The following is a 22,672-nucleotide window of genomic DNA, read 5'->3' as shown; positions in this document are numbered from 1 at the left end:
TCTTGGTGGCTCAGCATGTATATCACATAAGCGGCATCGCCACAGACTGTACAAACCAATCAATACAAACATGTCACAAGGCGGCTCACCAGGATAGTCGAATGGCAAAAATCGGATAGAGAAAGGCGTAATATCCATGTCTTTTCTGAACGTTCGCTGTAAAATGTCCCAGAAAAAGACAGCATCTCTGCAGTCTAGAAAGTAGTGATCACTTGTCTCTGGTCGAGTACAGAGCTGACAGTCTGTCGACCAAGCTATAAACAGACCCCGGTCTTTCATCCAAGTTTTAACAGGGAGCGTGCCAGTGTGTAATTAAAAAAAATGTTTTAACACCTAGCGGAACACACATTTTGCACACTCTATTGAGGACATCCGGGTACGGACACTGTAGGTACGGAACACAATATAAAGGTGTGGGAAAAATCCCAGAAAACAGGGCAACAGAAATAGACTCGCGCGAAGCAGTAAATATGTACTCAAGGCTAAACCGAGCCTGTAAGAAGCGAAACTTTTTTTCTACTGGATGGAAAACTCGCACTTATTACGGACTACAAAATTTATGAGTTGGTTGAAGCAGTTCGGATTTTGGACTTTGACTTTTATTCAAGTTGCATAGGAAAAAGCTTCGCGTTTTATTCATCTCTCTTTTAAACAAGGGATTGATTTTTCAATAAACTTTGTTTCAAGTTAAGTCAAGGGACTGTTGCTCTCCAGTTTCAGTTGCTGGTCATAAAGACGGTGTCTTTCCTTATGCTGCGAGGAGCAAACAATTTGCGTAAATCCAGCCATGACACCTACAATTGTTGCCTTCGCCGATTCTATACGCAGAAACAAAAGGTAAATTTTCCTGAAGTATTTTTAACTCGGCTCACGCAGATAGCACTTTATCTGCACCTTATTTCGTCGACAAATGTCATTCATGGCGCCCCTGCGCAGCCGCTCTACCGTAAGGCGCAAAAAGTCGATCATAAAGCGACACCACGCGACGCTGCCCAGGAATTCGCTCCAAGTTATCACCGGAAACCGCCTCTAACCTCAACTTTCCGGTACGTTCACCCTTACCGTGTAATAGGCGATGCTGTAAGAGTTAGCAAGAAAACGTAAGCACCACCTCGAACTTGACAATGCGGCTGACGGCCCGCTCAAACATCGCCTTATCTTTAAGCTCTGTTTTGGCGCATAAACTGCCCTTATAGGCGGATGTCTGCCTCAGGCTGGAACTTCCGCCAGCTGCATTCGGTATTTCTTTTTGTATGTGTGACCATATAGAGCAGATATTGTCGTCAGTGTGTTCTTTGGAATCCAAGTCACAAAGACACCCCCCGGTCTTTACGGCTTAACAGTGTCTATATCCATTCTTCAGCCCTGTGCCGTTGTCGTTATAGTGTGAGTAAACAACTGCACAGCATGGTGGAATAAACGCTGTTGACGTCACGGCGTGCTCTCCAGAGTAATGGGAATTCTCATTGGCTGCAGAGTCACGAAAACCGGAGCGTGAGGGTTCCTCGGCAGTGCCTTATAAAGCCCCGCATGCGTAGGTCTTCATCGTTCTAGTTCGGGTTCATCTCAGCACTTTGTGGCCAGAATAAGGAACGAACTACTTTGGCTGCCTGGAAGCGCCGTCAGTTATTCCCCTGTTGCAGGTGAGAAATGGGAGTGTGAAATCTGTCACGCATTTCGTATTCCATTTTGGCGCTTATGCTCCCGGGTGTTAGATATGTCCAGTTCTCCGTTAGCTGTAACATCTGACAGGCTCTTTGGATTATATTTGCCTCCTTGATGCGGTTTAGCAAAGATGATTGCATACTGCTTAGATTGAAAACATTTAGCGGTCTCAACACCTATACTATTAAGGTTGCAGACAATGGAATACCATTAGAAATTATAGAGACTAGCATTTTAAAAAAAATTACAGCATCTTCCCGTAGGGGAACCCAGAGTAGTATGCGAAGCAGCCATGGGGTCGACTGAAGTTCCCATTAGTTTTCAGTTCGTCGTTTCCGTTGACGTTCAGCTTCGCGTGCCTTCGTTGTATCAGTAGCTTCTTGACGTAGTTTGAATGAGTGAAGGCCATAAGGCGCATTCGTAGCACGTGCTCCCGTCTCGGTTTGTAGTGCAGTGGAAAGAGCGCCACAATAAGGAAAAAAAAAAGTGGAAAGAGCGCCACGTACCTCCCATTGTGGCCAGATCGAGATTCGTGGGATCGAAACCGGGCGCCGCCTAACTATTTCTTTTTATAATGGACTGCGCTGACGTCAGCCCAAACGCTGACGGGGCTGAAGAGACGCACATGCGCCGTAGAGTGCGGACGGCGGACAACGACAACGACAACGAGGGAGGGAGGGACACAGCCCCGAGCATGAGATACTTCGTATCTAAAAACTGCTTGTTTGCAGTTGGTGCGACATAATTTTATTGCATAGCTCAAACTTACGATGGGCAGAACAGCAAGAGGACGACGACACGAAGGGCTTTGCGTCGTCGCCGTATTACTGTATCCCCTATGCAAGTTCTCGCTTTCGACAAGAATTGTGTTTATTCGTTTTTACTTGAGATTCATTCGTTCATATCTGCGTGCATACTTTCGTACAATATACATCGCAACATTTACCTCCCTTTCGCGATTTTATTCATAGCGCTCGATACTCTTTATCTCAAAGGCATGGTCGCTCGTATCTAAGTGAAACGTGAGAGAAAACTGACATCCTTCGACGGCGGGTAGAACCAACGGAGTCCTGATCCAAGGACCCCGCGTCAGACAAATAGTTTTTCCTCCTCCTCCTCCTCCTCCTCCTCCTCCTCCTCCTCCTCCTCCTCCTCCTCCTCCTCCTCTATATCCTCTTCCTTCTCCAGCCAATTACTGCTCGCAGGCACAAGCGAACGATTCACGTCATTAATAATTACAAAAGCCAGGGCGTTTCAATGAGAATGAAGGCGTAATCGTATGATTGTAAAAAATACGGCCCGTGTTAGGCACGTTTCAAATTGAACGTAAAAAAATGGCCTTTGTTTTTCTTTAGTCTTTAGCGTTAAAAAAGTATTGATCTAAATAATAAAACAAAATAAGTGCAAAATGAGATGAGGTATCAAGGTGTGAATGGGTAGACGCAACATTCTATCTGAGCCTGTACGTGTTGCGGGGTATTTAGGTGCTATAAGGGCATACCGTGAAGTTCATTCACCAGTAGCGGAGATGTCGTTAACCGCGACTCTAAAGCCTTGTTCATCACTTCCAGAAAACGAGATCAACATGGGTTGCACCACTGTCTTCCTGGCGCTGGCCGCAGCATCGGCCGCGGTTCTCCCAGCTTCAGCTGCCGTCTTTTGGAGCCGTTTTGTAGGGGCGCCCTCCCCGGTCGGTGCTCCGGGAGCAGTGGGGCAGGGCCCCGCGTGGGGCTACCCCGGGTCGTTCGGCTCTGCTGCCTTCGCCTACCCGGGAGCTGGAGGCGCCAACGCCCCAGTGATGGGAATGCCGGCTGAGCCCAGCTGCCCGCCGACAAATGGCATGGTTCCGCTGTATGTTGCCGACCCCGACGATTGCACCAAGTACACGGTGTGCAGCGGGGGTTTCGGCATGAAGCTCGACTGTCCGCCTGGTCTGCACTTCAACAAGCATGAAAATCACTGCGACTTTCCACCAAACGCGCGGTGCGAGGAAGGTACGTTTCAAGGGGGAGGTAGTTTGCAAGTTTTCTTGTTCACAGAGAACTTAATCTGGAAAACTGCATTTCTTTCCAAATGAGGAGGGGGGTAGGGGGGGATCGAAGAAAACAGTTAAAAGGGAACACATATAACAAGAGGAAGAACTCGAAAACTGCTATATGTCGGTGAAAATGCGTGATACGTTAGCATGAGGAATACACGAAGGGAGCCAGAAACCTGTTTTGGGAATTGAAGAATGATCGGCAACTCTACGGTTTTAAAGGGGCGGATATGGCGATACGGGACATATTTTAAAGCAATTCGTTATTGCGGCGAAATCAGCACGTACACTAACTTTTCGATGCTATTTGTGTGGCTGGTTGCTTTGCTCTTAATGTGTGCTCTGCAAAAGAGCCAACTTGTAACACGATGCACAGGCATCTTTTTCGGGTCACCGCCAGGGTTTGATGGAAAGATAAAGGATTTGCGCTTCTGGATGGCCTAACGAACCCCCTAAAGGGCCTTCGTGGACAATGCGTGATTCGGGGACCTCCATGCGAAAAACATGTCTTCCAGCGTATTAAAGTGGGGAGAGTTCCATGAATGGAACACCGAAGGTATACAAAGCAGCGTTGGGAGGAATCGTTATGTACTGTTCGCGAGAGATCCTCTCGCTGGAGTGTGTTGCGATGTTACACGAAACAAGCAAAGTGACGGGACAACACACCAAGGGTGAAGACGAGACGTTTAGGTGCGAGCAGCTTCATTCGTCCTAAAGTGTCGTAGACGGCAGGCAAGATCACTGGGGGCCGTCGAGCTAGGCACACTGATCGAAGGTGTCGGATATGAAACATACTATTATTCCTAGATCAAAATTTTGTTTACTCGGGACTAATCTATGTAATTAAATTCAGTAAGGCTGCCCCTTTGACGTGATGTACACGAAAGGGGTAGTTTGGTTCTAAAAATTTCCTCACCACTTGCTTTCTCTCCGTAAACATAAACCTTCGTCAAACAAATGTGTCACGCAACCGGAAGAATGCGGATCTAATCTCATTGGGCAGTCGTGGCAGATTTATAATGCCTACTTTTCTTTTATACTATTGCGCAGATAATTATTGCGTGAACTAATTGATGTCGCACTAATATTGGCAAAGCTAGGTTATCGCATCGTCTAAATAAGGAATGGGCCTTTATAAAGGGGACGCATCCTGCACGCAGTTGGCTATTCGTTTGTCTGTGAAGGAAAGAGCTTTGCAGAGGTTCATCACTGCGTATTTAGTTTTCTAAGGCATGTTCCTTTTCCTGTCACCAGCAACCCCATCTGACGAGGATCCTATAACGCTGGCCGCCTCATCTGGAGTCAAGAAAAACCCACCCTTCAGTACGTTGTCATTCTATTTTCTGCATATATGGTTAACTGTATCACGCTGCTAACTTATTATGTCGTAGCTTTATAACGTAGTAGTTTTATAGTGCCGTAATTTTTGTCGACGTGTTAAAGTAAGGCAATGAGGTTTGTAAGTGACGAACTCTTGCTCCAAAGCAGTGCCTGCATGCAGCCTGTGCTGCAACTCGTGAAAATTTATGAGTATTTGTATTTACTTCGATTACATCCCATACAGAGTTATTTCTAACGCACCGTGGAGTAAGGAAGATAGAAAAAAAATGAACACAGCGCTTTGGGTCGTCCCAGTACGGCAGCGCGCTTGTGTAGTGGGTGGTAATGCATTACCAACTGGCCCAAAACCAGTACTGCGTTAGAAATCTCGCATTGTTATCTCAAAACATGGTTGCTGGGCCGTTAGTGGACTCATACGTACCGTATCGGTGCTTGCTCAAGATGTGTACAATCAGGCTGTAATCTGTCGGTGTAAGTTGGACCTTTGGGCCAACAGGGCTGCCTGGATGTAGACCAACTGGTACGTATTTACAACAGGAAAGTAGGTGGCTGGGAGACTGCTATTGGACAGTAAGAACATAACTGTCAAATGGACACCTCAACGCGATTAGTATCTCAGCGTGGACACATTCTCAACGTGATTTCTATCGGTGTTATATGTGAAGAATTTAGTGAGTCCACACGAATTTACTAATAGACGAAAATTGGGCGCAAATGTGGTTGCAAATGCAGTACATGCGCGGCTGTGGTATGTTGCTGCAAGGGGTGAAAATGTGACAGTTTTAGTATTTCAAAGTGTTTGTTTACGGTGCTGACCGATGTACAGCGGTTGGTTGAGTGCATGTCCGTGGCATGGCCGTGAAGCTTCCGTCTCCAGATGTTCACGTAGGTATAAATCGGAAAGAGGGCGAGGGAAAGTCGCGTACTGCTTTTTTCTGTGTGCTCTATTTCTAAGGAGCGTGTGCCCTTGAGGGGTACGTGTGACGTTTCTGCGTTTCGCTTCTGTTGGTGGAAGTTCTTGCAACTTCTGTCGGCGTTCCGCTTTGGCGTGACGGGGTAAGGTCCGGTCACGGCCAAGAAGCACGGCTGGTGAGCGCACCAGAATCAGGGAAGTGTGCCTAGTAATATTTTTTTTGCGTTAAAAGCGTCTCTAAGAACATGCATGGAGGACAGATGACACAAGCACTGGCAGACAGATCAAGATGTGCTCCGATAGGCGTGGAGTTGCACTCGAAGTGAAAAAATCTTCACAGAGGAAAACAAATCTGCACAACACTAACAATGTGATTGAGGTGTCCTCGCACACAAGGCTCCTATAGCATATGAATGACCAACGCTTGAGAAGTGTTTTTTCGTCCATTGATAAATAGACGAATGTATGGGATCCCAAACCTTGTGAAAGTCACGAGCGTAAAAACGCACGTTTCATATTTGGTTAGTGCACTTTGAAATCCTTTGCACAGCAATTTATCCACGTGTCCGGGAAGTTGATCGCTGATACTATAAGTAGTAGTATCAGAACTTATAAAGAACAGAAGTTCTACCAAATTGTACAGACGTGACCTGCTATTTTATAGGCTTCCCTGTCAGTCTCCTCGGCACCCTCTTTGGTGCATGCCTGACTGTCATTCCCTTGTCAACGCAAGTCCGTGATGATATCATAATTAAAATTGGTTTGAGCTCATGAAGAAGCATGGCCACTTCTTTTAATTTTTAATCCATTCATATCCTCTGCAGCTTCTAAGTGCGGTGCAAATTCATCGTCCTAAGTGGCAACTAGCGAGTGAACAATCAGATGTTTCAACGCTTCTCGTAATACTAAATATGCGCTTCTTGCAAGCTGAGGCCGCTTTGTGTAACTACATAGCAGTGTACGGCGTCTTTGGCATGGTGAAAAGAGCGACATATGGGGACACAAAAAGGGACACTTACACAGGGCGATTGTAAGTGTAATTGTAAGTGTAAGTGTCCTTTCATGTGTCCCTGTCGTGTCTGTCTTTTTACCATGTCGAAGTGGTTTCTTTAACTAGCCCAAATTTCTGTGTTGAATAGTTCTCTGGCATTCGGCCTTAGACCTCTTTAGCCGAGTACCCCTTGCGCAATTAAACAACAATATCATCATCATCATAATACTTCGGTGAGGACGCGTGTATAAGCATTTGGTTAAATATGCAGTTCTGTAGTGAGTGCAGGTTCGATGTTATTTCGCGTTGTGCTCACCCGAAGCGAAAGCTGCTAGAGGAGTGTCACCACTTCTCGCAAAATATGTGACGCAGTAGAAAGGATAGCGTAAAGGTGCACTAAATATGACCATTGTCTTTTTTTTTTTCAGACTGGAACCAGCTGAGCAGCCCTGGCTTTCCTTTCTTCCTCAGTAATCTGAACCCTTTGATCGGACAGGCGAAAAACACTCCTGGAGTTCCTAAGGCCCCTGGAGCATAAAAAATAGCTATCGACCATCAGCAATCTCGGTGTATCTATGTGTGTATAGCAGGCATGCTCTGTGCAATGATCAACATAAAAATAAAATCAATATTGACACCGTTTAGCGCACTGTTTATTTTGATTTCCGCGAACATGAACACATCCCCCAGGGGAAAGTTCCAGTCATGTCCACGCTTGACTATTTTGTGTGTGCAGTCCGCAGACACTTAAATAGAAAAATGAGATGACGATGTCGAGTGCACCAATTTTCCCATTTTGTTGATAGAGCTAAAACAGTGGTGTGGGCCGCAAGTACCTACGAGTTCTAGTAGAGCAATTCACAGTACCAATATTGCTTCTCACATCCATTAAGCGGAAACCCGTAACTTGAGCATTGAAAATGGTATTTTACGTTCGGTGTTTTATTTGTCGCCTTAAGATTTGTCCTCTTATTTTCGTTGCCTTATTGCTTTACTTTAACGTACTCCGCATTGCGCAACTAATCATTTTTTTCTTCTTGAATAGTTACGAAAGAAACAAGGCGAACGTAAAACGCAACGGAAATATGGCACCAAGCTCAATGGCTGAATTACGAATTTATCACGTTTACCAGAAAATAATTCATCTACCCAGCCTCTTCACTCGACTTAGTGGCCTATTTTTGGTGCCATCCTCCGATACGTACACCTACATTTCCCACATTGCCCACGTCATTTAACGCACAGGCAGGCTTTTTCTATGAGCTTATGCAGATATACCCCCGGCTAACGTGCTCATAGCCATTCTGTGTGCGACGTACGGTTCCCTGGTAAACTTTTGCTAGTTCTATGCCAAAGCGCAATATACCGGATTCATAGAACGCTATATTACATACTAGGAAATGCTAAACGGCAGGAGAATCATAACTTCCTTGAAAATATGGCCCATTGTTCTTCGAATCCGTGTGCTTGTTGCGATCAAACTGGCCCAGAAACTTAGTTCCATCCCAGCGCAATTCTGTTCTCAAGAACAGCGAACATCTGACGAAGTTGAGTGAGAGGCCAGCTATATTTCTGCAAACATTGACCGCGCAAAACTGCCCACACAACCTGCACGATTAACGGATAATCCCTGGAGACGACGTGTTCTCGCGCCGTCTGTTCATCTGCATTAAGGTTCACGCTTAGTTAACCTTCCAATGGGGATTTCGGGGTAATATATTTTACTTCATGTCACTTATGATAGGTTTTCTACCCAGACAAGTTTATTTGGTGAAAGGCAGGTATTTGCGCGCTCTGAATGCGTGGACTCATTACGTTGGCAATCAAGAATCTCGGCAACGCTGACTGCACGCCTCTCGACAAATGTGAAGGAGAGTGAGTGAAGAACACCAAAATAAGAAAAAGCGAGCTTGACGAGACACTTCATAGAAGCTCGTTTTACAGGGGCGAAAAAAATATTTTTTGAAGGAGCCCTAAAGACATAACAAGGAAGTAAATACTGGAATAACGAGGCACTATCAAGATTAAGGCTGTACCAATAAAAAAACACGTGCAAACCAAACCGTTCCACAAAATATTAACAAAATTTCTTATTGCACAATTACCGTATTTACTCGCATAATGATCGCACCCCTGAAGTTCGTCGGCAGAATGTGACCTTTTTTTATTTCCCGCGCAATGATCGCACCCTGAACTTGCCGCAGCCATATGTAGTATGTGTGCCAAGTCTAGACGACGATGGCCATGCTTACGTCAGTTTCCTCCTCTTTCAAAGCGGACACGGCTACGTTATTGCCACGGACTTTATGATATTAGCGACATCGGCAAGCGTGAGTTCATTATTGGGGCGGAAGAAACTCGCACTAAATGCCCTTAATGTACTCACAAAACACATAAAAAAACGCGCTCGGCTTGCTGTGTCGGCAGCCGTGTCTTGATGTCCCACACTGTGACAGCAGCAGCCACTTATTGGTCTACCTGTTCTGACCTCACAGAAAAGTCTTTCCGGCGGGTTCCGTAATTCTGCAATTCCGGCGCGTTCCGCAATGAAAACACTGCCTTTTAATCACTCGGTGGTCATTCGGTGATCATTGTAGTTTGTATTATGTTTTTATTTGTTATGTTTATGATGTTCATGAGACTTATCGTAGACATTCTGAGCTGCAACTTGCGTTTTCTGCGCTTGAACTTTTTCCCGAAAAATTTACCTCGCGTAATGATCGCACCCCTAACTTGGAATCATATTTCTGGAAAAAAAGTGCGATCATTACGCGAGTAAATACGGTACGTAACCCAGTCATCACCAGTGACAGAAAGATGAATAAAAACGAAATAAAAAACTGCTATCCAAAAATAAGAACCCTGAACCACGTTCTTCCTTGTGATTGCATTTATTTCATAGCCTGTAGGTAAGAAGCATGTTCGGGCTATATTCGGGGAGCTGGTTTAGCATCCCTGATGTAGTCTAGTAAATCACGGTGGAGAGAGCCGCGGTGCCACCGATGGTAATGAGTGTCTTGTCGCAAATTTAGGCCTGCCACCATCACAAGCTTTCTTCGGATGTCCTGGGTCTCAGGGCGCATCCAAAATAAATGGGGAAGGTGTGCCTGAGTCATGGCAACGAAGCAGGTTCGGCAGCTCACAGGTCCTCGGTAATCCCCTTTCCATTGGTGGGTGCGGGACGGAGTAAGCTGCCTCCAACCGCAACTCCCGTAGGATAACGTCTTCCATCCTGGTAAGGAGGTCTACTATTTGTCTCCTCATATTCCTCGGGGAATGTGCGGAAATTGAATACGAGCATGGGGCGTGCAGAAAAGCGATAGGACATGAAAAAAAAGAGCAAACTGTGGGACCCACAACGTGCAGACAGCAAGAGTCAGGGCGTAGCAGTTTAATGTAGGGCTTTACAACAAATTAGCGGTTTTAACCGCAGAGAGGGTCTTGATGTGCTTATTGCTAATTGTGAAATTCACTTTCCTGCAGTGCGTTTTTCACAGACTTTGACACCATCAGTGAGGTAGAGAAAGCTTCCCTTTAAAAAAACGACTATTTCAGAAAGCAAAGAACTTATGGCGACACTCACGAATGGGAAAGCATGGAAAGCAAGTCGAATTGGCTATGCTGTTGAAATTTGGTGTCGTTTGATTTGTTTGTGTGGGATTATTACCTCTAAGCTGCCGGTCAGGAAGGGGTAAGCGTCAAGACATTGAAAGATATTATAAGCATCCTTGCTCTCAGTGCTACTAAGAATTTGTAACTAGACATTGCAGATGAATGTTTAGCCCAACGTTTCAAACTTACTCAGGTTGTTTCCGTATTTAGAGCCGGACAAATCAATGATTCTGGAAGATATCGCCCAATTTCGCTACTGAGTGTCATAAACAATATCTTCAAAAAACTAATTTAAATTCAATTACGAAATTATTTAAACAAGAGGCATATAAAAATGAGTAAGCACGATGGTTTTAGGGCAAATAGGTCGACGTCTACAGCTGTAATGGAATTAACCCCCAAAATACATACCTCTTTGAACAATGCTGACACGGCCTGGGTATTTTTTAATCTTAAGAAGGCATTTAATACTATAGAACACGCTATATTATTAGAAAAATTCCGAATCTATGGGTTCAGCAATTAAGCATGTGATTTATTTTCAAGCTGTCTTGCAGGAAGCATTATGCTTGTCTTGACAACTTCAAGTCATTACTCTCGGCTATTAAAATTGGAATCCTGCAAGGATGAGTGCTGGGGCCTATTCTGTTTTTTCTTTACGCCAATGATTTCCCCCGCATACTACCATGCTTTGAAGCTATATCGTACGCTGACAATACTACAATAATTTTGCAGGAAGAACAATAGCTTAGGCGTGAGTTATAGCTAATACCAAATTAGTGCGCGTTTAACATTGGTCTAACAGTAATAAACTAACAAAAAACGAAACCAAAACAAAATACAGTAACCCCTCCTTCACTGCAGCTCGGATATCTCGAAATGTCCGCTAAGTCGAAAATTCATTTTGCCGTGCATTTACCTCCCACAGGCGCCATGTATTTGCACCCCTTTATATCGAAATGTTTTTTTTTTTTTTCGGGGGACCGCTGCTATCTCGAACGTTGACGGAGGGGACACAAGGTAAAGTCCACTACACACGGCTGATAAGGTCTCCGTTATAACGCTTAGCTCCCAGCGCACGCCAAACGCGGTCGTGAACGGCAAATTTACGATGCACGAGGCTGATTTCCGCGTTACCGAAATGCTCTCCGACGCCTGCATCGATGCGAGAGCGGTGGACGATGCAGCTGATCACGAGGATGAAGAGAAGCCTCGAGAAGTGCCTACAACGACAGAAACTACAAAGACGCTGGGCCTGCTTCGCAATAAGGTAGAATGTAGCGGCGATGACAAACAATTGATGCGCTGCATGGAGCAGCTCGCTAACAAAAATGCAAAACAAGCGACCATCATGCACTTCTTTCTTTCGCAATAATAAAAATTCGTTTTTCCTGCGAACTTTTTGCCTTTACTACGAAAGCTCCCCTGTGCACGGGAGCTTTTGTTACCCGTCTCAGCTCTTATTTCAGTGAACTGGCCACAAATTTTGGACATTTCGCTTGGCTCAAAACACCGCTTATTTCTAAATTTTCAGTGTATTTCACGACTTCGAGTTAACGAGGGATTACTGGATATGGCTTTTCAACCTAAACCGACGTCTGTTACTGATTCATTTTCTAGAATATTCGTTGACGCGAACTGGAACAAGTTCATTATAATGTTTACTTTGGTGTCACACTAGATACAAAATTGAATTGGAAAGCCCACATTGAAAGTGTTTGTTCGTGACTTACCTTCATATGCTTCATATTACTGAGAATTAGAAGCTATTTTAGTTGTTGTACATTAAAACAAATGTATTTACCCTGCTTCATTGCCACCTCACCTACTGCTGTGAATCATGAACATTTACGTTCCGACCATATCTCGAACCTACGGTTCGATTGCACGAGCATGCTTTACGCATCATAACTTTCTCACCCCGGGATAGGTGCCCACATATTTAGCGACGTACAGATACTTCCCTTGGCGCTCGCAGCTGAAATGAGAGTTTCAATCATATTAAAAGAGGTGATCCACAATAACCACCCATTGTCAGGAAGAGCCCTTGTGAAATGCAAGCTCCCGTTTTCGTTTATGAACATAGGTTTAATGGCGAATAGTTTGAAAACACGGAAAATACCGTCGCCTCGCCACCACTATGTCTTTAGATTTACGTTTCAGCTTCTTCGGTCTCGAGTCCGACAGTTCTTCCTAAAACAACGCGGAGACATACTCACCGAGCTGAATGATTAGAGCCCCCAAAGATTTTTGCATATCCTCAGTTTCCTCGTGAGGCCCCGAGTAAATATTAGAGAGACCTGACGTGTACTTTACAGCCAAAGTGTGATGTAGCGTTCAACCAAACACTATCGGAAGCACAGCACGTGCATCCTGACCAACTAATTTCAGCGGTTTTGAAGTTGCACACCCCCTGGCTCGGTCCTCACAAAACAGCTCTGCTGTTATAGTAGCAACGTTTAAAGTACATGGCAGTTCTATGGAGTACTGACAGCCATAATTGAAGCCCTTACGGTGCCGCTGTTATTCAGAACACGTTTCAATTTCCCATGTTGACTAACATGCACGGATTAAATGCGAAGCGTTCAGTACGTGCTCTTCAGAAAGCCGCGAACGGGGCCACCGCAGTGGCCCTGCGGTGGGCCAGGGCCACCGCAGCCAGGGCCACCGCAGTGGCCCTGGCTCATATCGAGGAACTCTAAATGCTCCTGTACAGCACACTCGATTCGGTGACGGGAAGCCCACATAGGGAAACTTAACAGTAGATCGTGGTATGTATACGTCATCAGACTTTGACTTCTGTATGTACGTTCTGTCAATAAATTCCGCTGATATGCGCGCTCGCCCCACACGACCCTATTTAACGAAAGAACACCAGAGTATTGACGACTACAAACCGACTCCTGTTTCCGCGGCCCCTCTTGCTCCTCGTTATTCACCCTACCTCATCCCAATCAGTTGCATAACCTGTCCCAAGGCATGCAGAAGTATTGGGTGCTTTCTGCAACACTTGTAAATACAGAATTTCATCACCACTGAACGATGGGATTCAACCAGGCCTAGATTAAACGGTGCAATAAGGATGCCTCAGAAGGAACAGAGAACAGGGTTGGTCATGCCCTTTGCTTGTGCTATACACGGAAGGTACAAAAAAGAAGCGTAGCAAAATTAGTGTCGAAGTGAACGAACCGCCGGAAATGCAAGGGGAAGAACATTGTATTATGAGAACGTTATAAGCATACGGCGCTGTTTTTTTAGATAATAAGCAGATATTCAACTGGTCACCCACATATGTAGGAGGAAGCCACAGATCACCGTTTAAAGTTTATTAGAGAAACATCGGCCATTATTTCCCAGGGGAGTGGTACTGAGCATTGTGCCGTGCCAATTCAGCATGAGAAAACTCCACGAGTAAATTAATGCAGATATTTGGGAGTGCTGATAGAACGAAGGCAAGAACGAATTGAACGCTAATAAGAAACACTTTAACATTAAAAGAAAGCAAACCGGGGCTGTAATGAACCCGAGAGATACGTAAAGGACGAGGCATAGCAAGGCATTTGAAAGGATTAGGTTTCAGGAATCACGTGTCCGAACTTAATACTCTGTGTAAAATCCGGCACCCTATCAAGCATTGAAGTGAAACAAAGAACCGATCGGCTTAGGCGCTAATGGCAAAACAACGAACGAACCATCTCAGAGAGATGGGGGCCGAGCGTTTTTTGAAGTCAGAGAAGCACCATGTAAAATACGTTTTGAGCAAAAGTTAAGGATGATGTGTCTCTATGAACAAATATGATGACTACTAAATATGCGAATAATACTGAAGCAGCAAAGATCTAAGGGCACCAAAAAATGCAGAATAGAGACAGTCTAAGATGGAATAAACCGGACGAAAAAAAAGGGCAGACCTTGAAGACAAAAGTAGGATATGAAATTCTCCCTTCACGGTACAGCTCTAGCGTCTAGAAACGAAAGGACACAAGTTTAAAACAAAAAGACGAACAGTGACCGACAAGTGTATGTGTGCATGAAAGCTTTTGACTAGGCAGAAAGCAGGCTGACAAAAGCGGTCTACAAGCGAGGAACAGCCGGTCTAAGGTGTGCTCGTTGAATTTTGTGCTCTGGCAACAGCGACAGCAAAAAAAAAAGGGGATAAGAACCGACGAGACCCGCTGTCTGGAACCGTGTCAAGGTGGTCTGATAACCCCCCGACTGAGCAGCAGAGGCATGGATGATAAACGCAAGCTTGGGAAGAGAATTTAAAACCCCCGGGACAGAGTAATAAATGCCGCTTCTGCGCTCTGCTACAATTCGGTATCATAAAAAAACTCAGGTTGTCCTAGTTCCCTTAACAATCAGTGCAGTATGTACAAACCAAATTGAGTTCATATACCATCTTGAACGGTGATATATCCAGTGCAACAAACTCGGATCGAATGTAACGCTCCCGCTCATTTACCGCTTCGCAGTGTGATCTTGGAAATCCGCTAAGCCACCTACGCAATAAGATGGCACACAACTCCGGTTTTCGGCGCCTGAATAGCCGTCGGCACCGCAAACAACTAACGACGTAAGTTTGTAGGCTGCCCGACTTGCGTGCAAGACGCCATCTGTGATTCTTTTGCAACACTACCTCTACATATGCAACGTAGAAATGCTTCGAAGCTCTGCCCCACCCCTCCCCCCGTCACCCTGAGCGGGGAAATAAAATGATATTGGCAATAAATGGTCGTTCGATCAGGAAATTACATCGTCTGCTGAGTGTCTCTAACTTATGGTAATGCAACCTTAACCCATGCACGTGTGAAAACCGGTCAACGCCCTACACTCGGTATATCAGGAGGCCTAAAGGGTTAATTAAAAATCCCGTGGGGCCAATGGGAGTTTAACGTAGCTTGCACAGGGCATGAACACATGGGTCCCTTCTGCTACAACTTGGTATAGCTTCTGCTGTCGTAGTGGGAGCTTAAGTCTCCGGCTTCATGCATTGTTATACTACCTTTGTAACTCACCAGCGTGGGTCGGTTACAAATAAAATCTATGATGTTGTGCATGACTTTTCGTTAATGATCTGCAAAATCTGAGGATCAACACGCGAAAAACGTAGTCGAACACTTTACCAGCCACGGTGGCTCAGTGCCTAAGGCGTTGTGCTGCTGGGCCAAAGCACGCGGGTTCAATTCCCGGCCGCGGTGGCCGCTTTTCAGATGGAGCCGAAAAGCATACGCTCGTGCATCAAGACGTCGGCGCACGTTACATGTCCCCAGGTGGTCGAAATTAATCCGGAGCCCTCCAGCACGGCGCGTCTCATCCCAATTGTGTAGCTTCAGCGCGCAATGCCTCAAGAATTTGATATTTGAAATTAAACCCTTTGGCGGCGTGCTTTGACGCTTTGACGTTTTGGGCCACCGGCGGAATTATATTTTTGTCACATTGCTCATGCTTTCGATTTCGTGCTGCGGAAGCAACCACTTGAGTTATCGTTCTCTAGGCATCCGTCGTGGTTGAACCAGCAAATGTGAACTAATCACCCTTTATGGCTTAACAACCTCGTCCATCCGTCTACGCATCCGGCGGAGACAGACGCCTGCGCAAATATGCCGCAACGGAACGCACGCGACGTCAGCAGCTTATCGTCTTCGACGCGTTCCTTCTGGAGCAGTTGGACCCACGAAAACAGGGCTGAGGGATCTCGCGTGGATGCTGATAACGACGGCGCGTGCAACCAGCGTGAAAACCTACATAAGGCAAGCCGTGTGCCTACCTCGCCAACTCGGTCAAGACTACATCGAGGTGACCAGGGTTCCCTGCCTGTAGACTCACTCTGAGAGAAGGTATGTAGGCTGTATGTGGGACGTCTTTCTGTCCATTTGTCTTCTCAGTAGTGTCAATGCTTCCTATCCCCTAGGTGTTGAATATCGAGTACTAGACTGAGCGTCAAACTTGGAGAGACCTAATTCCAAGGAAAGGTAGTAGTCCTGCGTGTCAAAACGTTTTTTTCTGTGGCATTTTTAAAACAAGAAGAGAAGTGTCTTCCGACGCGTAGTAAATGCCGTTCAGAATTTTTGCCCGTTAGTGTGAAAGCCTAGCTGAAATAGGACGCTTTATGAACGTCTTTAGCACGTCTTTCGCAGAACGTCTTTAGCATACCAAAAGCTACTGATTGTGATTTCCAGCTTAGCAAACCTGAAAAAAGTGCCATTGTTTCATGTTCCTTGCTTTTATTTTTTTAGCACAGTGAGCATTAAGCGAGAATGGATTCAGATTAAAATGTAGCATAGGTGTAATACAGCTTCATTTTAAGATTTGAGACCCAGGGTAACTAAGCAGAGCAGCTTCGAAGTACGCGAGTTTATTTCTGACCTTCCTTTACCGGTTACTTCTGTCTAAAGAAATCCCCAAAAGGGAAGTCCCGTTGGGCACGTTCACCGAGCAATTCGCAATTTAATGTCGCTTTACTTTTCTACTTCTACGTTTTATCATTTTTACTTTCAAAGTACGATTCATTTTCCTGAATTAGCGAATACTGAAACAAACTGCACCAGGAATTTTTGCATATAAGATCACTACTGCTGGGCCAGCCTCGTAGAAAGCTAAATAAGATTCCACAAGACATGAGGCTGTAATCGTTCGACTGCTCTGGCCCACCCCTCATCGCAATATCAAATTACAGCATTCGTTTTAGATCAACAGGGGCTACCTGAGTGTGGCACATAACCAAAAGAGGCTATAGCACGAACGTATATTCAATATTTTATCTGCATTAGAGGTACAGCCGGTGTGGCTGGAAACGAAACCTACAAGACATCACCAGCAGATTGTCTTAGCTTCTCAGCGCAGCGGAGAGAATTGCATGAGCGGCCGCTTTGCAAAACAAACTTGCGCGGTTCCCGTTCTCTGCGCTCCGGATCAAAGGAGGAAAATGCTTTGATAGAACATTTATAATTAGCGCAACAACGCAGCCTTATTCAGCTCTCAAAGAAATGGAAAATTTGTAAAAGGAAACAAAATTGTAAAAGGACCCCCCGAGAATAGGTCGGTGGAGGCGGATTAGCTAGTTAACCAATCGCTTAAAGGCACCTTCCATGACATATTGTTAGTACATTTTGATACAGAAATTCTGCATGATATGAGTAGTATGACATTATTTTCGCGAGCTTCAATAGACAGTGAGGCATCCTTGGTCTGAGCAAATAAGAAAGCATCAGCAAGCAGATCAAGTCGAACACGACATTAACGTAAATTGCCTAGTGGTGAGGCATGACCACTGGCAGCAGTGGTATGGGCCACGTTGTCTAAGCCACGTGGCTGGAGCCAACAGCGTCAGTTAGCGAATTTGCTTTGTTTAGTTTTTGTTTTGCTTGGCGCAGCTCGAGCCCACATTTCCTGTTTACGTTCCGCTCCTTTCTTCAACGTCAGTTTAAAACCGTTTTTGTGGTTTTCGTCAAAAATTCCCGGGCCATCTCCACTAACGTGAAAACGAAGGAGGGGCGAACCATGCCATGTATAAGTGTATTCAAAGATTGTAAGTCCCTCTCTTGCCACACGGCGCGCTGATTGGGCGCCGGAGAAGCGCCGGTGCGAGCAGCAATCGCTCGCTTGCTGAGGTGGTGGCGCCCTCTCTTGCGTTGAACCGGATTTCAGCAATTAAATGAAAGACAGGCCCGCCGTAAGTTTTCTTGTCACACGCCGCAGCATGCTAAGAAGTATGATTTAAAGGAGAAAACCTGGTGTTTGAAACCAATGTTGAGACGGAATTCGAGACGGAATTTCGAGACAGAGCGTATGAAGCTTTTTCGTCATCTCAACAGGGTTGTCGCTTGCGCTCGGCTAGCGCCCCTAGATCCTGCCTCTCCTTCAAAAGTAATCTGCAAACATAATCGTTCCCAGTATCACATGGGGGGGGGGGGTAGAGGGTGGCCCTGTTGTTCACAGGCGCCTTATCCCCCATAATGCGGTTTCGATACTGAGCGATCGGCATCTTAGGCCTTGGTGCCTTGGCGTTTTTTTCCCACGGAGATGAAACCGTTGGGAGGTAGAGGTATACAGCTTTGCTGTAAAAGTCGTGTGTCTTTGAAACACGAAGCCTCTTAGCGCGAGGCGTTGAAAACGAGTGTCCCGTGTGTTTTTAGTGTGCTTTTTTGTCCACAGAAATGAAACGTTCTAGCTCGAGGCGTTGGAAAACGAATGTCCCAGTGTGTTCTTTTAGTACGCGTTACATTCTGTCTGCGAGGCGTTGGAAAAGGAGTGTACCATGTTTTAGTACTGTTACTACATGAGACGACAGGAGACGCCGACAGCCCGAGCCCCTAAGGTGCTTCGCCCCTAAAACCAATTCAACGAGTATTTTAGTTCGAAGAACGTTGCTACGCTCGGATTTATACTGACGTCTTCCATCAAATATGCCTAAGGTTCCCTCTCACGGACGAATGTCGGCATGTATAAACCATTACCATCGGTTTGAGGAGGTGCGGCCCATATATATTTTGTGCTCGTGCTGTTTGTTGTGCCAGAACTGCTTTTGCAACGGTCCATGCAAGCGCCTTCAAAGAATAGAGGCAATACAAAAAAACGTCAACAAGAAACCAACGCAATAAGCCTCCCCAGCTTCGCCAAAAATGCTTAGCATACAAAATGGACGCTTTCTTGTTTTAAAGGAGGAAAGCCATCCGTCCTACTGTTTGCCGCTTTTGTTATTGATTCTAAACAGTACGTATCTGGTCCTGATCGGTATTCCTATGTTCGCATTTCTCCTCCTGCACAGAGATGTATAATTGCCTTACCTCTTCCAGCAGAGGTATGATCTTGCAGCTGTTTTTTATTTTCTGTTTTTGTATAACGTCGTCAATAAATTTTATGGCAATGATTACTTACCAGCTTCGATACAGTTCTTGCGAATGCCCGGCCTTCTCCTTCACCACTTCACGAGATCTTTTATAGGGAAAACCTTCCTTGTACACATTCCAAAACGTTTCTGTGCTCAGGTTCAACAAAGTTTGCACGATGGAATTCCGGGTGTTCCTGTTTGCCGTGTTCGTCATGACGTCAACAATGGCTGTGACGTCAGCAGTCGGATTCGGCAGCTTCGGCGGTGCGCCAGGTGCAGCCCCGGCCGCTGGGGGCGCTGGTCCCGGTGCGTTCGGTTCGTTCGGCCCTGCACCTCCGGGCGGCGCCGGTGCGCCATCTCCGGGCCTGCCATCGGAGCCCACCTGCCCTCCCACCGACGGCATGGTTCCGCTGTACGTGCCCGACCCGGACGACTGCACCAAGTACACCGTGTGCAGCGGAGGATTCGGCATGAAGCTCGACTGTCCTGTCGGCCTGCACTTCGACAAGCTGACCAACCACTGCGACTTCCCGCCCATCGCCAAGTGCGAAGTAGCCGCGTGATTTTGCCTGCAGTAATATGTTGATGGCTTGGAGCTATATTGGCTCCATTTGGATTCGTTGTCGTGCTTTATTAAATACGTTCCTTGGTAACAAATGTCAGTCACTGCAATTTTCCCCCGATGAAATGGACACATTTCTATTGTGGGGTTGGTAATAGAGCAAATTTTGAACCTTGAAGTCTGTGTAAAAAGTTCAAAGCCCTTGCCACACATTGATTAGTTCCGACATGAACGTGTGTTCAAGTGGATTCAGGCTCGAGGAAGATCCATTTTCTTTGCTTTTTCACAAGATGAGTCTCAAAATTTATCTAGTAATAGACTGCATCCTTGCCGTTTCTGGTTGCAGTTGATGCCCCTTTTGAGAATTATCAATGATCCTCCAGGGCTTCATTGACAAAAAAATATTCATAAAGCACTGAAATTTCCCATTCATAAGTAAAGGCGTTGCGGCCGAGTGCTAATTACTCGCGCTTTGGTACCCGTGGAACCTGATTGATGATGATTATTATTACTGTGATGATACATTTTACTCAATGGAATAAGGTACTAGCACATCACCTGGGGGAGGTGTTTTTTATAGGAAGGGGAAGGGATCATAGCCTGATGTCAACGTCGGTGGTACCCGCAAACTCCCATCATACAAGCGTCTCTTTCGCGCCCTTCTTGGTTTTGGGGGTCTCTCAAGCCTCGAGAGTTAAAATACTTGGATATAGGTACTCCGCCACTTCATCTTGTAGGCCACAGCAGTCCAGTAGCAAGTGTTCGAAAAGGCCTGTGGTTGCATACTGGCATTAGCAGGCTAAACTCTTCACAATATTATGTCCAGCACTGGCACGTTCCACTATTAGGTATGTGGGGCCTATCGTGACGTGGAGCACTTATACTGGACTTGTCCTCGGGAAGGGTGATAACCCCATTTTCTACATTCACATATTTTACATTCCCGCATTCTATACACCTGCTAGAGAGTTTGGCTGCTCCACCACCGGATCTTCCTCCGATCCGCTTATCTCGCCTCTTGTCCTGCACATTTCCCACGTGCGAGACCCTAAAACCTTGGAGTGCCTGTTAAAGCGCATTCCTGGTCCACCAGAACCCAATTTTGCGCAGCCCGAACATGTGCCGCTTCAAATAAAGATTCTCTCTCTCTCTCTCTCTCTCTCTCTCTCTCTCTCTCTCTCTCTCTCTCTCCCTCTCTCTCTCTCTCTCTCTCTCTCTCTCTCTCTCTCTCTCTCTCTCTCTCTCTCTCTCTCTCTGTTGCACCTTGGTAAGTTCAAGCGTCTGGTGCGTGGGCAGGTTCCATGAAAATGGTGCTCCTTCTCTCGACCAGGTGTAGCTGCTGGCAGCGATGTTCTTTCAGTTGCCTGATCCACTTATGCGCACCCTCTTGTTCGCACACCCAGTATTTGAATCCAGAGTTCGGGAGGTTGATAAAAGGATTAAACTGCTATTGTAAGGCGTATCTGAGCTCTAATGGGCTCCAGGCCGGCGGAGACAAGGAACACAGTTTCATGTGTTGAAGGCTGCGTGCGTATACGGCCAGCACACAACGGTAAATGGTATTCGGCTTTCTCTGCATAACGGCAATGATTTCATTTCATATGAAGCTTTGTTCTTTGTTGGTACACCCAAACAGTGGTTTCGCCCGCATAGATCGTGCGTAGAAAATGGGGCATGGCTTGCCACTCCCTTGTAACTTTCCTTTCCAGAACGTTAAAAATGTCGGCGATATTAGAGAGTTATGGCGGAGCAGAGAACCGGTCCCGGTACGGTACCCTGTAGGCGATCGGCGCTACTGCGCATGCGCAGAGGACGAAAAACTGGTTATGCGCATGCGCAGCTGTACCGGGTACCGTACCGGAAACGGTTCTTCAATCTGCTGTCTCTCCCTTATCTCTCCCGGAGACACTCCACAGACATTACGAAACCTATGCGGCTGTTTGGCACCAGAGGGGATCTTGTATCATTCTTAAAAGGAATTAAGCTCTTGTCGAAGTCAATTATGGGAATCTTACCGTCACTTTCCGACTGCCTCGGTCTAGATGCTGCACAAAAACTTTCTTAAACACAGAGTTGGGATGATTAGCCAGCCGGCTCGGTCAAGCTACTGCTGAGGACCTTATCACATGGGCCATCGGTTCCAGTTATTCCTGGATCATGGAGGTTTGCCAGCCCTTCTTCGGTGTACTTAGATGGCTGTACGTGTTGAGGGGGTTGGGGGGGAGGGGCAGTCCACAAGGGAGAAGGTGGTCTTGGGTAGAAGAAATGCAGTGCGGACAGAGAGGGAGAAGATTGTCTAGGGTGCCGTGCAATAAGCGGAGTCGAGTATATGTGAACGTGTGTGTATGTTTGGGCGTGCCGAATGATTGTCTGCTCATGACAAGCGAACTTGGAGTGGAGTGGAGGAGACATGCGACACGATCTGAGAAGACCAGCTTTGGTGAGGAAACATAGGGGGAGAACCATGATTGTTGTCACTGGGCGTCACCGGAGGAGACTTTCGCGGAAAAGTGGGAGCCTGTTGATTTACATGCTAACCCTCCTTGATCCGACGTCCCTTTACAGTGGAAAGTTCCTTTAGCACTGTAGAGAAGGAAGAGTGCAAGGGGAAAGTGAGACCCTGAGCGACATGACAGCATGCGGACTTTGAGTCCGTGTCGACGTGACGGTGCGAATGGGGGAGGGTTGGCAGCATCAGCGGAGGCTATGACGAGAAGTTC

The 22,672-nt window shown here is 46.1% G+C and overlaps 1 protein-coding gene across 1 annotated transcript; it reads left to right on the top strand.

Moving 5' to 3' along the window:
* The first annotated feature begins 1,558 nt into the window (after positions 1-1,558).
* LOC144146208 (putative chitinase 10) lies at positions 1,559-20,047 on the top strand. The gene is made up of 6 exons (XM_077678172.1): positions 1,559-1,643; positions 3,237-3,659; positions 4,958-5,026; positions 7,377-7,471; positions 19,356-19,360; positions 19,548-20,047. The coding sequence occupies exons 2-6, from the start codon at positions 3,251-3,253 to the stop codon at positions 19,951-19,953; spliced, it is 984 nt and encodes a 327-aa protein (XP_077534298.1). The 5' UTR covers positions 1,559-1,643; positions 3,237-3,250; the 3' UTR covers positions 19,954-20,047.
* Positions 20,048-22,672: the final 2,625 nt, after the last annotated feature.

Source organism: Haemaphysalis longicornis, unplaced genomic scaffold (assembly GCF_048455015.1).
Source record: "Haemaphysalis longicornis isolate Haplotype H1 unplaced genomic scaffold, Haemaphysalis longicornis Haplotype H1 scaffold_7, whole genome shotgun sequence".
Lineage (NCBI taxonomy): Eukaryota > Metazoa > Arthropoda > Arachnida > Ixodida > Ixodidae > Haemaphysalis > Haemaphysalis longicornis.
Note: the sequence above shows the minus strand (reverse complement) of the source record. Positions and strands in the feature narration are given on the sequence as shown.

Excerpts from the sequence above, each read along its gene's own strand:
- LOC144146208 (XM_077678172.1), top strand. The coding sequence starts at position 3,251 with ATGGGTTGCACCACTGTCTTCCTGGCGCTGGCCGCAGCATCGGCCGCG. Across the intron at positions 3,660-4,957 it reads AAACGCGCGGTGCGAGGAAG|CAACCCCATCTGACGAGGAT; the intron begins GTACGTTTCAAG and ends TCCTGTCACCAG. Across the intron at positions 5,027-7,376 it reads CAAGAAAAACCCACCCTTCA|ACTGGAACCAGCTGAGCAGC; the intron begins GTACGTTGTCAT and ends TTTTTTTTTCAG.